This window comes from Poeciliopsis prolifica, unplaced genomic scaffold, assembly GCF_027474105.1.
Source record: "Poeciliopsis prolifica strain line A6 unplaced genomic scaffold, Auburn_PproV2 SCAFFOLD056, whole genome shotgun sequence".
NCBI lineage: Eukaryota > Metazoa > Chordata > Actinopteri > Cyprinodontiformes > Poeciliidae > Poeciliopsis > Poeciliopsis prolifica.
Window position 1 is genome coordinate 2,212,527 of NW_026562431.1, and position 14,439 is coordinate 2,226,965.

The 14,439-nt window shown below is 41.4% G+C and overlaps 1 protein-coding gene across 3 annotated transcripts in view; it reads left to right on the top strand.

The window, feature by feature from the left end:
- Window positions 1-14,439, top strand: part of pde1a (phosphodiesterase 1A, calmodulin-dependent) — a 45,691-nt gene that overhangs the window by 23,155 nt on the left and 8,097 nt on the right. For all 3 annotated transcript variants that reach the window (XM_055059876.1, XM_055059875.1, XM_055059874.1), the window contains 8 exons: window positions 7,336-7,449; window positions 7,535-7,717; window positions 10,014-10,080; window positions 12,141-12,257; window positions 12,571-12,711; window positions 12,900-13,000; window positions 13,209-13,334; window positions 13,430-13,531. In XM_055059876.1, the coding sequence (XP_054915851.1) occupies window positions 7,336-7,449; window positions 7,535-7,717; window positions 10,014-10,080; window positions 12,141-12,257; window positions 12,571-12,711; window positions 12,900-13,000; window positions 13,209-13,334; window positions 13,430-13,531 (951 nt within the window). The remainder of the gene's footprint in view (window positions 1-7,335; window positions 7,450-7,534; window positions 7,718-10,013; window positions 10,081-12,140; window positions 12,258-12,570; window positions 12,712-12,899; window positions 13,001-13,208; window positions 13,335-13,429; window positions 13,532-14,439) is intronic.

A 14,439-nucleotide genomic window follows, 5' to 3' on the forward strand; every position in this document is an offset into this window, starting at 1 on the left:
GAGCACTCACTACTGATCAGTCGATCAGTATGTAAAAATTACATCGTCAGATGGACCACAATATAAAGTTAAGTGAAAATGTTGGTATTTTAAGGACCAAAATGAAAATAATTGATATAGTAAAAACAAAAAAACAAAATCAGGCAGAATATTTTTTTTTCAAATCAGTTTCTGTGTAAATCTGTTTTTCATTCGGTGTGTAGAGAATCCAGAAATTATACTCAGATATAATATAATCAGATATAAGTCATAATAAAATGACTCAGTAAAAATTCTGGCACAGTGAAAATACCCCTTAATGTACGTTTCTTGAAAAACGTTTCTCACGTAAATGTAGTTGAGTTAAACTCGACTAGCTGCTAACCAACCAGCTGCAGTGATTTGGAGGAAAAAAAAAGTAATGTGGGCTCAGTATCAAGCAGTAGGACGGTTTCCTTCAGATGAGTCACTGAGACCCGCAGACAAGAAAATGCAGAAAATAAAAGTACGCCAGCAGATAAGAGGATCTGTAACATTTAAGCTTCAGAAGGGATATTAAGGGCAAAAACAAAAAAAAAAAAAAAAGCTGAGGTAAATGGGTTTGAATAAAAAAGGCTTTCACTGCTGTTTGTTTGCGAGGCTTACAGAGCAGACACACAGCTGACGATCGGTGACATGACTCCACATGCAGACGGAGAGCAGAAAGTATTCTGATCTCCAGAGAGACGCGACGGTGTCGACGAGAAAAGAGACAACAAAAGACAGGAAACAGTCTAACCTCCCGTTCACCCGCGACAGGTCCAGCAAAATCCAAACACACAATGTCATTTAAAAAAAGGGAAACAATCTAATCTTTAAGTTGAATTGACCCTGTAGCCATGGTAACTGCGAAATATGATATCCAGCTTCCATTTTTCAGGATATTTTTGGTGGCAGATTATAATAATAATATATATTTAAAAAAATAGGTGCTTTGCCTCCGCTTCGTCATGAACTTCCTGACATTTGTCAGACTCGGTCAAGGAGAAAAAAAAAATGCCGTTCATCTTGGTAATCAAAACAGACACACAGGAATATTGACCCATTTGAGCTTTTTACCGTTTTGTACCAAACTTGAATGTATTTCTAAAAGATTTTATGTGACAGACTAATGTCAAGTTGTGCATACCAGGTTTAGAAAATAACTCTGCCCTTTTTCTCTTTGGTAAAAATCGCAGTCTCAGATGTCTCAGGTTCTGCCAGGTTCTGGATTGATCTGGTCCGTTCACACGTTTGATCTAAATCACCAGATTCAACGGTTTGGCACGAACCATTTATAGGACTCTGTTATGGACTTCATTGTAATTACATTTTAATAATAAATACTGATTTATTATTTAATGAATTTAAGGCTTCTGTGAGATTTTGGTGAGTTATTTAAATGTAAGCTGGTTTAATCTTTGAAAAGTTTTCGCTGCTTCCCAGTTGTTAATTTCTCTTTATAAATATTGTGGATCTTTGAGTAAGTCATGTGTGGATGATGTCAGCAGTTTTCTCTTTAAAAGTTTTTTTGAACATTTATTTTATTAACAGTTTAAGAGTGCCTGGTGATGATCTTTCATTTTGCCCTGATGCTTGTGTCAGAGACTCGGGGCGACTTCCCGGGCCCACAGTGATCCCAAAACATAACTGCTGATTCCAGCTGCAGGTTCTATTGAAACTATACCCTTTGAACTTTTCCAAACGTCGTCATACGTTTTGCATTTTCAATCATGCATGATTTCATTTCTGCTTTCACACTAAACTCCAATGACATATGTTCACTTTCGTGTTTGTAATGTGACAAAATGTGGCAAAGTTCAGGGGTGTGAATACTTTTGCCAGCCACTGTACATGGAAACAAGAAATGTATGGAGAGACAAATGTGGACATGGCTGTGAATGGACAGGTGGCTGGCCGCACCTTGCCGGCCGCCAGGCAGCAGCCCAGGGTGTGAGCGGCGCACCAGGAAAACCGCATTCATCAGAATCAGTTGACGATGGACACAAACACAGACTAAATCTCTGCTGCTGCTGCTGACGGCAGATGGAGAAAGAGCAGCGCTGAATGCCGCGGCGGGCCAGAGTCTAAACGGAGCGCAGGTGTGCCAGCTGTAAATCTGGAAGAAGCCAGAAACAGCTGTCACACTCTTTAACACACACGAGAACGAGAGTGGGTCTGAGAGAAACCAGAGAAAGGAGAGACAGGAAACGGAAACGTCTGGAGAATCTTATGCGGCGTCAAAACAGATGGCATCAAATGTAAAAGAGCTGGGAAATAAAAACACGCAAAGGGGTCAAATTGTGCATTATCCTGTCTAATTTACATAGATTTAGGTGTATTTATGATCAGTGCTCAGTTGGTAAAACATTTTGCGGTTATTGTAAAAAAAAAAAAATCAACAAATTCCCCCCAAAAAACAAAAAAAGTCTAATAAAGACACTGGAATACATTGTGTCAAATATTAGAGACAAAAAAAAAACAACCATTCACATTCAGTGCATGATGTGACAGAATAACTGTTTGTTTGATAGTTTCGTAAACGGACTGGTGTGAATCAGCAGTCCAACGTTACCCACTGCATTCCTCTCCTGTTTGACAGAGTCGGACTGATGAGCAGAGGTTCTGGACGACCACATTATTGCACATTATGTGTCAAGACGAAAAACTTTTTCTTGTTCTACGATCAGGACGGGGAATCGCTGGGCCGGAATTGTCTCAACTTCTCTGTGTCAAAAAAAATAATGCTGCGATCTTGTCATTTCTCACCTTACGTGATACGGCCTGTCATTCACTGACAGGAATAGAGCGACACGGGGTAGGGCTGCCAACCCTCCGCAATTAAAACTGGATTTAAACCCTTTCGTCTTTCTAATGTAGAAGTTAAATTGGCTGTATGTCTAAAAATGTCTATTACACCCTACGTCTTCACGTTTCGACATCGGACCAACTGACTCTTACACAGCTCTATTATATAAACTCTTTTAACGCTGATCAAAACGAAAAATAACTTTAAAGTAATGCCTGCTGATACACATCATATATCGAAACTGCAAGTCACCGATAGGAAAATATCCGATATCGATATCTGATGTTAATATTGCTGTTGTGGCTGATGTTATTTTCCAATCCAACAATCACTGTCACATAACCAAACAAACATCACATGACCAGGCCCCTCCAGAAACAAACAGCAACAAGATGGACATAAATGGGTTGTTAACATCGGCCAAGTTTTACTTATCGGACCGATGCCGATAATTAGGGACGCCGATGTGTCGTGCGTCCCTAATTAAGACACAATCGCGTTTCATTTCAGTGGACTAGCAGTTGGATACAGAAAATATCTTTAAATGGTCTTCTGTCAAGGCAGGTGCAAAAATTCCCCTTGAAGGGGCAAAAGCAGAAGCGGTGGGGTTAGCTGTGGCAAACGGCTGCAGTCGGGCCGTTATTCCATCAATTTAAAGGGGCGGTATTATGTGTTTTCCAGGCACATAGTGACATTTTATAGGCCAAGTATCAAGTGACTACGTTATTTTCAATTGTTATAAATATTCCAAATAATGTTTATGTGAGGCAATTTCACACCTTGAAATTGGGCCTCTGTCTCTTTAAGAAGCTCCTGCTCTTTATGAAGCTCAGCTTTCTGCACATTGTCATGTCTACAACCATTGAACAGAGAAAGAGCTCATACAGAGCTTACCAGGTGCTTGACAATAGCTGCTGACGCTAGTCTGGAGGAGCTGAGTGAGAGAAGTGCTTTCCAAAAATGTGAGCGCAAAGGTGGTTGCCATGAAAAAATTGGAGGATTTTTCAAACATGCATGAAAGAATCAATGCAACACTCCAGGTATGTTTCTGAAGAAGGGATAACATCATAACATAAGATAAAGCTAACAAATAAGAAAGTCAGTTTTCCATAAAACTTCTCCTTTAAATAAAACATGGAGATTTATTAAACTTGTGAAATAAACTCAACAAAAACATAGATTTTGCTGTCAGCACCCTAAGAGAAAGCAGAATGAATAAATGAAGAAATCTGTTTTTAAAATAAACTTAACATTTTATCACTACAATCAATGACATAATAAATGTTCAGGATTCATAAACATGATCATTTTTTGGAACATCAGTGTGATTTATACGGTAGTGCCAGGGTTTATGAGTGTCTGGCTAAATCTGCAACATTCACACAATTCACCGCATCACTCCTCTCAACTCTCAGAGCAGAGAGATTCTTAAAGCAGGGCTAAAATTCAATTTGTTGTTTTCTTTTTTTCACACATTTGAGTTTACTGAATCTGCTTCTTTGCTGATAAGAAACTGTTTAAAATCTCCATTGAGACGCTTTGCTTTGCACCGACTGATCTAGCGTTCCTGCTTTCTGCATCAGTTTGAAAGAAAGTTCCACTGTAGAATAATTGGCCTTTGCTGCCGCAGCAACAACTACAAGCTGTTCCTTGTCAAGTTTAGTGAAAATCTGGCCGACTGCAGCAGCACAAACTTTTCCGACTGGCTACAAGTGCCGCCTCGGCCAGGAAAAGCGCAGTGCATAATGTTTATTTGACAGCTTGTTTATTCCCCGGAGGAGCCTCCAGTCGTTTAGCGCTGGCGCCGGCTGATTGACAGGAGGCTCGGTGTCATCGTGTGTCCATCTGGAGGAAGCAGATTTCCACATTCTGGTTTGTGCGGTGCGAACGGGACAGCAGCTGTGTGGGTGCAAAGTACGAGGATCAAGTGGGTTGGCAGGTGTCTGAAGTCTGCAGAGAGGCTCAGGGCTGCTGTTTCCTCTTGTGGAGGGCAGAATGCGCAGACTGCAATATATGCGAGGATCTCAGTGCAGGAAAGCACTGAAATGGCAAAGCGGAAGCTCTTTAAACATCTTTTGAGTCAAGCTTGGAATGCGGTTATTATGCCATGGTTATATTAGGTGTTACCAGTTTTTTTCCTTGTGTCTGATATCAACCTGAGTCATTTAAGAGTCTGATCTGGTCCAGAGAGCTGACCCCCCTGTTGGCTGCTGACTCCCATTAAATAATATTTCACTTCATATTTACTTTTTTAATCATATGCTTTTGTAAATGCATAGACTTTTTATTTTATTTTATTTTATTACTTAGAGGGCATAGTTAATTATTTAATGGGACGTTTATTGTGGCATTTATTTATTTTAAAGAACATTCACATTTTAAATATATAACAATCAAATGTTGCGTAAGGAGTTTCAAACTAATCTTAATTGTTCAAATTAAATTCAAAAATACTTTTTTTGGTCCCAAAGGGAAACTGAATTGAATCGCGATGACTCTTACCTCCACCCTCACCCCAACCCCAAAGTTGGTGTCTCGCCTTTGAGGATGAAGCCTCTCCGCGGAGCCGCAGTTTCCAAGCTTCTGAGCTTCACTGAGAATCCTTCTCCCATGACTCCTTCACTCAGCTCCTTCAGACTAGCCAGCAGCAATTAGCAAACAGCTGGTGGAACTGAGCATCCGCTGAGCTTGTTATAGGAGATACTTCGCAGAGCAATGCTGGTAATGACGTTGTTCAAGGGTTAACAGAGGAGCCATGTTGTGATGACTTCCTGAAGGCGGAGCTTCAGAAAGAGCAGGAGCTTCTTAAAGAGACAGTGACCCAATTTTGAGGTGTTAGAAGTCAAATTTCCTTAAGACATATTTAAGACATACAGCATTTTTATTGCAATTGAAGGCAACAGTTACTTGACTGTACTATGAAATGTCACTATGTGGCTGGAAAGCACATAATATTGGCCCTTTAAAACAACATGAAGGACCTTGATAAATACAGCTGTGTCTCATTTGCCTGAATCAAACAAGAGATTCCCAAAGAAAGCAGCGACAGTACAGTGAGTCGGACAGAAACATGTTTTTATATGTAAATGACCTTGTAAAAGTAAACATAGCTTTAAATCCCACTTTGTAAATGAATCAATTGCATCCAAAAGAGGTTCAGAGAGACTAAATATGAGGATGTCAAAAAAACCAAACAGCTTTATTTTTTAGTGAGAAACACGTCAGAGAACCAGAACCAGTTCAATGAAAATTATTCTGGACTTACAGAATGTTCTGTCAAAAGGATCCTGTCTCTTAACTAATTTTCTTAAAAAACAACAATGCTCTAATCATCTCACAAAGGAGAAATGCACAGAGGAAACCACAAACAAACCGCAGATCAAACCTCCAGTCTTCAGCGGCACGATTCGTCTCTCAAATCTGCAAATCAGGAACGTGTCTGATTTCTGAACAAGCGCCTGTGCTGAGATAAATCAGCTGCTGTAAAAGTACAAAACAACGCAGGCTGACGACAATAACTCTGAAGTGCTGAAAATAACTCAAAGAATAAACAACTGAGAGGAGTAAAAATACATCTAAAGAGGCAGGAAGACTTTGACGGAACATAATGTCACTGGGAGGAGTGGGCTGAAAGTGGATGAAACAGTGAGGTACATTTTTACATTTATATAAACTTATTCCCACTCTACTTATGAAATATGAAACCTAATGTGTTTAGTGCAAAAGATGAACAGATTTTGTAACATTTAGCCAGATGTGACGGGCAAACAAAAAGAAGGATATAACTGGAGGGTGTATGGTTATAATCCTCAACACTTTGCAGAACCAGCTTCACTTTGCAGATTCCTGCCTCAAGGCTTTATAGCAGGGGTGTCCGGATCAGTTCCTCCAGGTCTGGTGTCCTGCAAGCTCGTCTGCAGAGCTTTGAGACGATGAAGGAAGGTCAATGACACTTTTTCATCCATTTTTGTGAACAAATGATCTTCTCCAAAGCCCTCCGTTTGTTGCTCTGATTCTATCTGTAGGATGACGTTCACCTGGTGGAAGGTGAACCTCCTCTCCACTGTCAAGTGTTTAGCTTCACATGTCAGTCAGAACGTTCAGGTTTGGTCTTGACTGACCGGATTCCTCAGCACGGTCCCTGAAAAGAGGCAAACAGAAAGTGGGACTCTGGGGATTTAATTTCATGAAGGGAAATAGTTTGGCAAAAATTCCAGTTTTTAGCACAATTATGAGACAGACTCTTTTTTGGCCGTATTAAAACTGGTTTATTTTGCAAAACTGCGATGGAAACACTTTTTTTGTCTCACACGAGTCACATGATCAACAACCACACATTACCACTGGCGTAAATCACGAAGAAGACGATGACAGGAAGTGGTTGTGGAACGGTGGAGCGGCTTGGTTTTTAAGGACTTTATCACGTCAGCAAACTTATTTAACACACCAAATCACAAACATTGTTTTCTTCTACCGCAGTGAGTCTTTAACAACCTACGCCATGTTGTTCCTCTCCTGTTGTTGTCCAGGCTGAAGGCGGCCCTGGAGCAGATGGACCGGGGCGTCGTGGACCTGCAGGAGCTCCGCAGAAACCTGGAGCTGGCGGCGGCCATGTTGGACGCCGTCTACACAGACGAGACCAGGTGAGTCCGCGCGGCCAGACGGGGGGCCAAGACAGGAGGGTGCAGCGCCGCACGATGCGTCACGCAGCCCGTCCCTTCTCTGCAGGCGCCTGCTGGACACAGAGGACGAGCTCAGCGACCTGCAGGCGGAGTCCGTGCCGAGCGAGGTGCGCGATTGGCTGGCGTGCACCTTCAGCCGGAAGATGGGCATGGCCAAGCGGCGTCCCGAGGAGAAGCCGAGGTTCAGAAGCATCGTTCACGCGGTGCAGGCCGGGATCTTTGTGGAGAGGTAAACGTAAACGATTTTTGTGTGGAAAATTTCCATGGAAGTTTGTTGAGTTTGTTTTGTGAGTTAGGGTTAGGGTTAGGGTAGGGTTGGGGTTCAGGTAAGGTTTTACTCTTACCCTGAAGAAGCCTAAAGTCATAAGAGTTCAGGGTTGGATTCTTCTCATACATTTTAATGACCAATGAAATCTTTGTTCTTGTTTGTCTTCTCTATAGCAATCTGACAAACCATTAAATGAGCACTTAAATATTGAAGCCCATTTTATAGCGATTACTCATAACATGAATCTCATCCTGCATCATTTCACTTACATTTCACATGGAAATGTGACATAAGAGCAATTAACCCATTAGGTGCATTCACCACTCTGCACAGAAGCTGCATAATGAGGTTCATAACGGACAAGTTTCTAAGACATCAAGTTCTCCAATGAAAGTTACTTTAGTACGGCTTTGTTTCCACCTAATCGATATCATATTTAAAAATATATCTAGCATCAAAGACACTGAGCGGATCTGTAATCTTCTGCATATATTGGACATGAAAACGTGAGAAAATGTGAAAGTGAGAAACAGACACGCGAAGCTGTGAAAAAATCTTTGGGTAAGAAATAACCAGACATTAAAGCAACACTTTAGAAAGCAACAGGGTGAAGCCAGATGAGCTTTTCCTTTTTGTTTTAATTTTTTTTCAACAGGTTACGGTAACAAATATTCTTCATGCACCCCGGGAACTTTGTTGCCTTTTGTCACTTTGCAGCCACACGCCTCATCATGTTTCATTGATATTTTATACGACTGGCAGAGACAACAAATTGCTGGCGAATGTGAAGTGGGAGGAAAATGATGCGGAACGAAACTCTGAAATGTGTGCAGCAGTGTTTAGTTGATGACGTTCAGAGCCACGTTAAACATTGATTCTCTTCATTAGCTTCAGCTCAGACTTCCCTGTTTGTGCTGGAGAACAGCAGTCCCACAGCATGATGCTGCTGTCACCATGTTTCACAGAGAAAAAGGTGCATTCAAAGTGATCCAGACCTGAGCTCCCTTTCTAACAATAAAAGCAGTTTCTACCATGCACCTCTACTAACTGAGATTTTACAATAATATTCATCAAAATAATATATATATATATATATATATATATATATATATATATATATATATATATATATATATATATATATATATATATATATATATATATATATATATATATATATATATATATATATATATATATATATATATATATATGTTCCCATCTTTGAGAAGTTTGTGCAGGTTGTGTGAGAGACTGTATACATCAAATTTAAAAGGTCTGAATACCTTTGCCTGCCACACTTTTAAGATTTGTATGTGCAAGAAATAAAGCATGAAAACCAGGCATCCTTTTCCTCTCGCTTCACCGCAAAGTGCTCAGTGATGATCCGTCACCACAACAAGACACACCGGAGTCGATGTGCTGTGAGGTGACAAAATGTGAAAAGGTTTAAGGGCTTGAAGAGCTTTTTGGCGGCACCGTAATTAGAGTTCCCGTAGTTCACTCTGAGAAAGATTTCATTCAGCGTCACCCTGTCGTCTTTAGTAGAAAAAAAAAAAAAACAGCTTGTCAAAAGTTGAGACATGCATTTATATGTAAAGCAAAGACAGGTTTGATGTAAATGTGGAAGGTAAATTGCACCCTTCCGGGCAAAATGACACTTCCAAATGTTCAGCTGTTTCCACGTTGATCAGAAATCTGGAGCGCCTGCAGGAGGCGGAGGCAGCAGCAGCCATAGATTTCCTCCAAAGTAAACACAGGCGAGCATCCGGGCTGACAGCAGACGTGATCAAGAGGTCGAACACGAAGCGTAATGACGTTAGCGCGCTCGCCACAGGCGAACGGCGCATACAGAATCTTATGAGCTCCGATATCATTAGGTTGTAAACGAGTCGCAGTGACAGAACGTTGCATCAGTTCATCTGCTGCATCAGTTCATCTGCTGCATCAGTTCATCTGCTGCAGCTTAATGACGCATGAAATCAAAAAATATCTGCTGCAGCCAGGCAGCGCTCGTTCGCCGGGTATCTGTGTGTGTGTGTGTGTGTGTGTGTGTGTGTGTGTGTGTGTGTGTGTGTTCACGTGCATGTGTTTGGAGCAGGGTTGCCGTGGCAACAAACAATCCATCCTGGTCTCAAACTGTGGAGGAGAGGATCGGGAGGGGGTCTGTGTGAGAGGTGTTTATATGCATGCCACTGCCCATATTCATAAGTGTGAAATTGGTGTGTGATATTTTTATCTGTGTGTGTGACAACAGGATGTACAGACGGACGTCTAACATGGCTGGGCTGACCTACCCTCCCACAGCTTTGACAGCTCTCAAGGTAAAAAAAAAAAGAAAAGAAGAAAAAAAGTAAATACTCTGTTCCAGGATGTGGAAGTTTTCTTGTATCGATTCTTTGTTCAGGTAAAAGAGGGGAAAAGTTCAAGTGACAAGCAGGAAATCGGTTCCATTTACAGTAGAGGGCCGATGCATAACAGGGACGGGGTAAATTGGAGACAAAAAAAAAGAAATGAGACATTTAGGGAACTGACGCAGAAGAGGGAAAACAGGAAACACAGGAGGAAACGTGAGGAAAAGGAAGGAGAAAATGGAATTGAAAACATGCAGCAGAGGTATCACAACCCCTTGATCTTTGTTACGTTGCAATCCAACAAAGCCGACAAAAAGTGCTGTTAAGACACAGATGAAAAAGACGCTCTTCATGGGAATCTAAAAAAGTGTGACTGGCACACGTGTTTGTCTCCCTTTACTGTGACATAAGGAACTAAAACGGTCACATCAAAGCCTCTCTTCTAACCTCGTTCTCAGCTTGTAATGAACGGGAGGAGAAGCACGACGAGCAATCAAACACTAGGAAAGATTCCCGAAGGCCAAGATTAAAGCGCTCCGGAAGTGAAAGCTAACGAAGGTCCAGATCAAGATGGCGACGATGTGCCAACCCGTGCTCGACGACGTGCTCAGAGGAGCCCAGAGCAAACATGGACATCATTCAGGAATTTTGAGTTTAATTTTATCTTTGTCTGTTTATTCTTCATTTCTGTTAGATTTATGTTTTGCCGGTTCCCCAGTCTGTGTTTCCATTGACCATGTAACTGCACAATTTGACATTTCGAAATTATTTGCGTAATTACGGAAAAACCCTTGTCAATAAAATGTTTTGCCGTTAGGATGAGTTTTTTTTTTGTTGTTGTTTTTTTCTCCATATCAAAATTTGTTGATTTCTCAAAACCGCATCGGAAACATTTTCTTTGCGTCAGACGAGTCACATGATCCACAACCAGACGTCAACACTGATCCAAAACACGAAGAAGACAAAAACAGGAAGTTTTAAATAACGTATCACGTGGAGAAACGCATTCGCGTGTGATTTTAACTGCGTTTCTGATTTAATGGAAACACAGCAATTGCGAAATTGTGTGCAGTTTTTAATGGGCAATTTCAATCTCTGAAGATGTCAGCTTGTAAAAAAGAAGATTTTGGAAACCGTGTAAGAAATTATTTTCTTTCAACTCCACAGTTAAGCACCACTGTTGGCCTGTCACATGAAATCCCAGGAAAACATTGAAATTTGTAACATGAAAACAATGTAAAGATCGCATTTCGATCAAGGGGTATGGATACATTTCTGCTGTAATAAAAAACGTCAGAAAAAAAAAAAACAACTGAAGAAAGCAGGATGTGTAAAGAAAAACAAAAAGCGTAATCTGTGTGCTGTGGCGGTGCAGGGATTAAGCACAACCCACGTATGAAGGTCATAGTCCTCAACGTGGCCGTCACAGGTTCAATTCCCGGCCTGGCGACCTTTGCCACATGTCTTCCTTGGCTCATTACCCGCTGTCCTGTCAATTTGCTATCAAATAAAAGGCTACCAGAGCCAATAAAAGCTTTTAAAAAAAGAAAAGGCATCATTTGCAAGAATAATGGAAGGGAAATAACATTCTGTGAAAAAAGAATGTAAGCAGGACTTTTGTTGGACCAAAGCAGCAGAAGAGTCTAAAAACAGAAATAATAGATGTGGAAGAGCTGGTAGAATTAGATCATGTAGATGTAGTGAGCGGTGTGTTTCCTGATATATGTTCCTTCTTCAGGGCTTCCTGTGCAAACTAAAAAAAAAAAAGAAGAATATTCAATTATCTCTCTAATTACTCTCCTTCGCTATTCTGGAGACCTGAAACTCATGAATCATGAGGGGACCAACTTGAAATATAATTGTGAGTTAATGAATAATTGCACTCATTAATTTAATTGCTGCTTTAGCTCTTCTGAAGAAACACGGCGCACTGCCCCCTAGTGACGAATGGTGACATTACACTGAAAGAGCTCAGCTTTATTTTTCAGCTTTCTGTCATTTAGGTTTTTCTTTCATTTTGTTTTTTCCAGGAGGTGGATCAGTGGTCCTTTGACGTTTTTGCCTTCCACGAGGCCACTGGAGAACACGCCCTCAAATTCCTGGTGTATGACCTGCTGACCCGCTATGACCTCATCAACAGGTTCAGGGTACACGCATTTTGATCACGCTACTCGGGTGGATTCTGACGTTTAGAGGAGTGATCGTGTGGGAGCAGTCTTTCTCAAACGTGGGGCACAATTCATTTGACTAAACTATTGGTCTGAGAACATGGATCATGTTGTAGATAAAAGCCATACAGACTCAGAGTACAAATACAAAATGTCAGTGGATGGATGATCGATCTTTAAAACAACTCAAACCATCACGAGTGTCTCCACTGAATGTTTAGCTTTGAGGATCGGCGCGGGGTTAGCAGTGCGTTGCTCATGCTGACGGTACTAACCGGGCTCCTGTGTTCAGATCCCTGTGCAGGCCCTGGTGCAGTTTGTTGAGGCCCTGGAGAACGGCTACAGCAAACACAGAAACCCCTACCACAACCTGATCCACGCTGCCGACGTCACGCAGACCGCCCACTTCCTGATGCTGCACACCGGACTGATGGTAACGCACACTCACACACACATGATTCTGCATGAGGACGCTGTTCTTCTTAGGGTTAGAAGAATAAAACATACATTAGTGCAAACAGAAATGGCCTTGATGCTCATTACTCATATTGCTTGTGAGCAGTAAGCCTTCACATTAACACACTCATTTGTGTGAATGCGTGTGTGTGTGTGTGTGTGTAGCACTGGCTAAGTGAGCTGGAGATCCTTGCCATGGTTTTTGCTGCGGCGATCCATGACTTTGAACACACGGGAACCACAAACAACTTCCACATCCACACCAGGTAACACACACGGCAACAACAGTAAAAAGAATAATTGGTTGTGTGTGTTGGAGCGCAAACCTTTACGCCAGAAAAAGAAAGTAGAAGGCCAGAATCATCTAGGAATCATGTGGATGCGTCGTCTCTTGATGACAGTCCCTGGAGTTGGAGCCAATTAGACACTCGTGTTGCATTTGAGGAAATCTGAACAGTTTTTTCCGTCCGTCAGGTCGGAGGTCGCCATCCTGTACAACGACAGGTCGGTGCTGGAGAACCATCACGTCAGCGCCGCCTACAAGCTGATGGCCGAGGAGGACATGAACATCCTGGTCAACCTAAACAAAGAAGACTGGAGGTTCGCTCTGCCTCTCACTCAACCAACCATTCAATATGTCTCTGTCTGTCTAACAAACTTATCTGTGGGGATTCAACGTGTTGATTTCCCGGCAGGGAGCTGAGGGCTCTGGTGATAGAGATGGTGATGTCCACAGACATGTCCTGCCACTTCCAGCAGATCAAGACCATGAGGAACGCCCTGACACAGACAAACGGGTCAGTACATCACCAGACATTAGGACTCTTATAACATTTCTTAATATTTTTTTACATCGATGGTTGTGCATCATATTTTGAAAATTTTTCATCAGTCAACCACAAGGGGGTGTTTCAGGTCTTCAGCTCCCTTATTTCCCTTATTTCTATGAGTGAAACAGTGAAAGTATTTATTAGCACATTTAACCAATATGTTTCTAATAGGTTGCAAACTACACCATGTTCCAAATTATTATCCAAGTGACATTTTCTCAGATTTTTTTAAGTGGTCAATGCAAATGATGCTCAGAATAATTTTCAAGTCATGAACTATTACAGTATAAATCAAATGTTCCTGAACGAAGCTCCCCATGAGAACAGTATTTTTTTCAAAAATAAAAAACTCAAAATGCACTGTTCCAAATTATCATGCACAGCAGATTTTCTAAACATTTTATGGATTATAAAGAAATACAAACGGTCATTCTTTGAATGTGCAGAGGTCAAAAAGTGGTCAAAAATCAAAAGCTATTTCAATCAAAAACATCTTAACAGACAGAGTCACATGTTAACATTGGACCTGCTTTGACGTCACCCTCTCAATTCTTGATCCATTCAACTTGTGAGTTTGCGGAAAGTTTCAGCTTGAATTTCTTTGCAGGATGTCAGAAAATCTTCCCAGAGCTGCTGTTTGATATGAACTGCATTCCAGCCTCAGGAAACTCCAAAGGTTCTCAATAGGGTCAGAGGTCAGAGGAGCATGGTGACCACACCATGAGTTTCTCCTCTTTTACGCCCATAGCAGCCAGTGACACAGTGGTATTCCTTGCAGCATTCATTGTCATGCATGAAGATGATTTTGCTACCAAAGGTACGGCTTTTCTTTTTGAACCATAAAAGAAAAGGATCAGTCAGAAAGTTCATATACT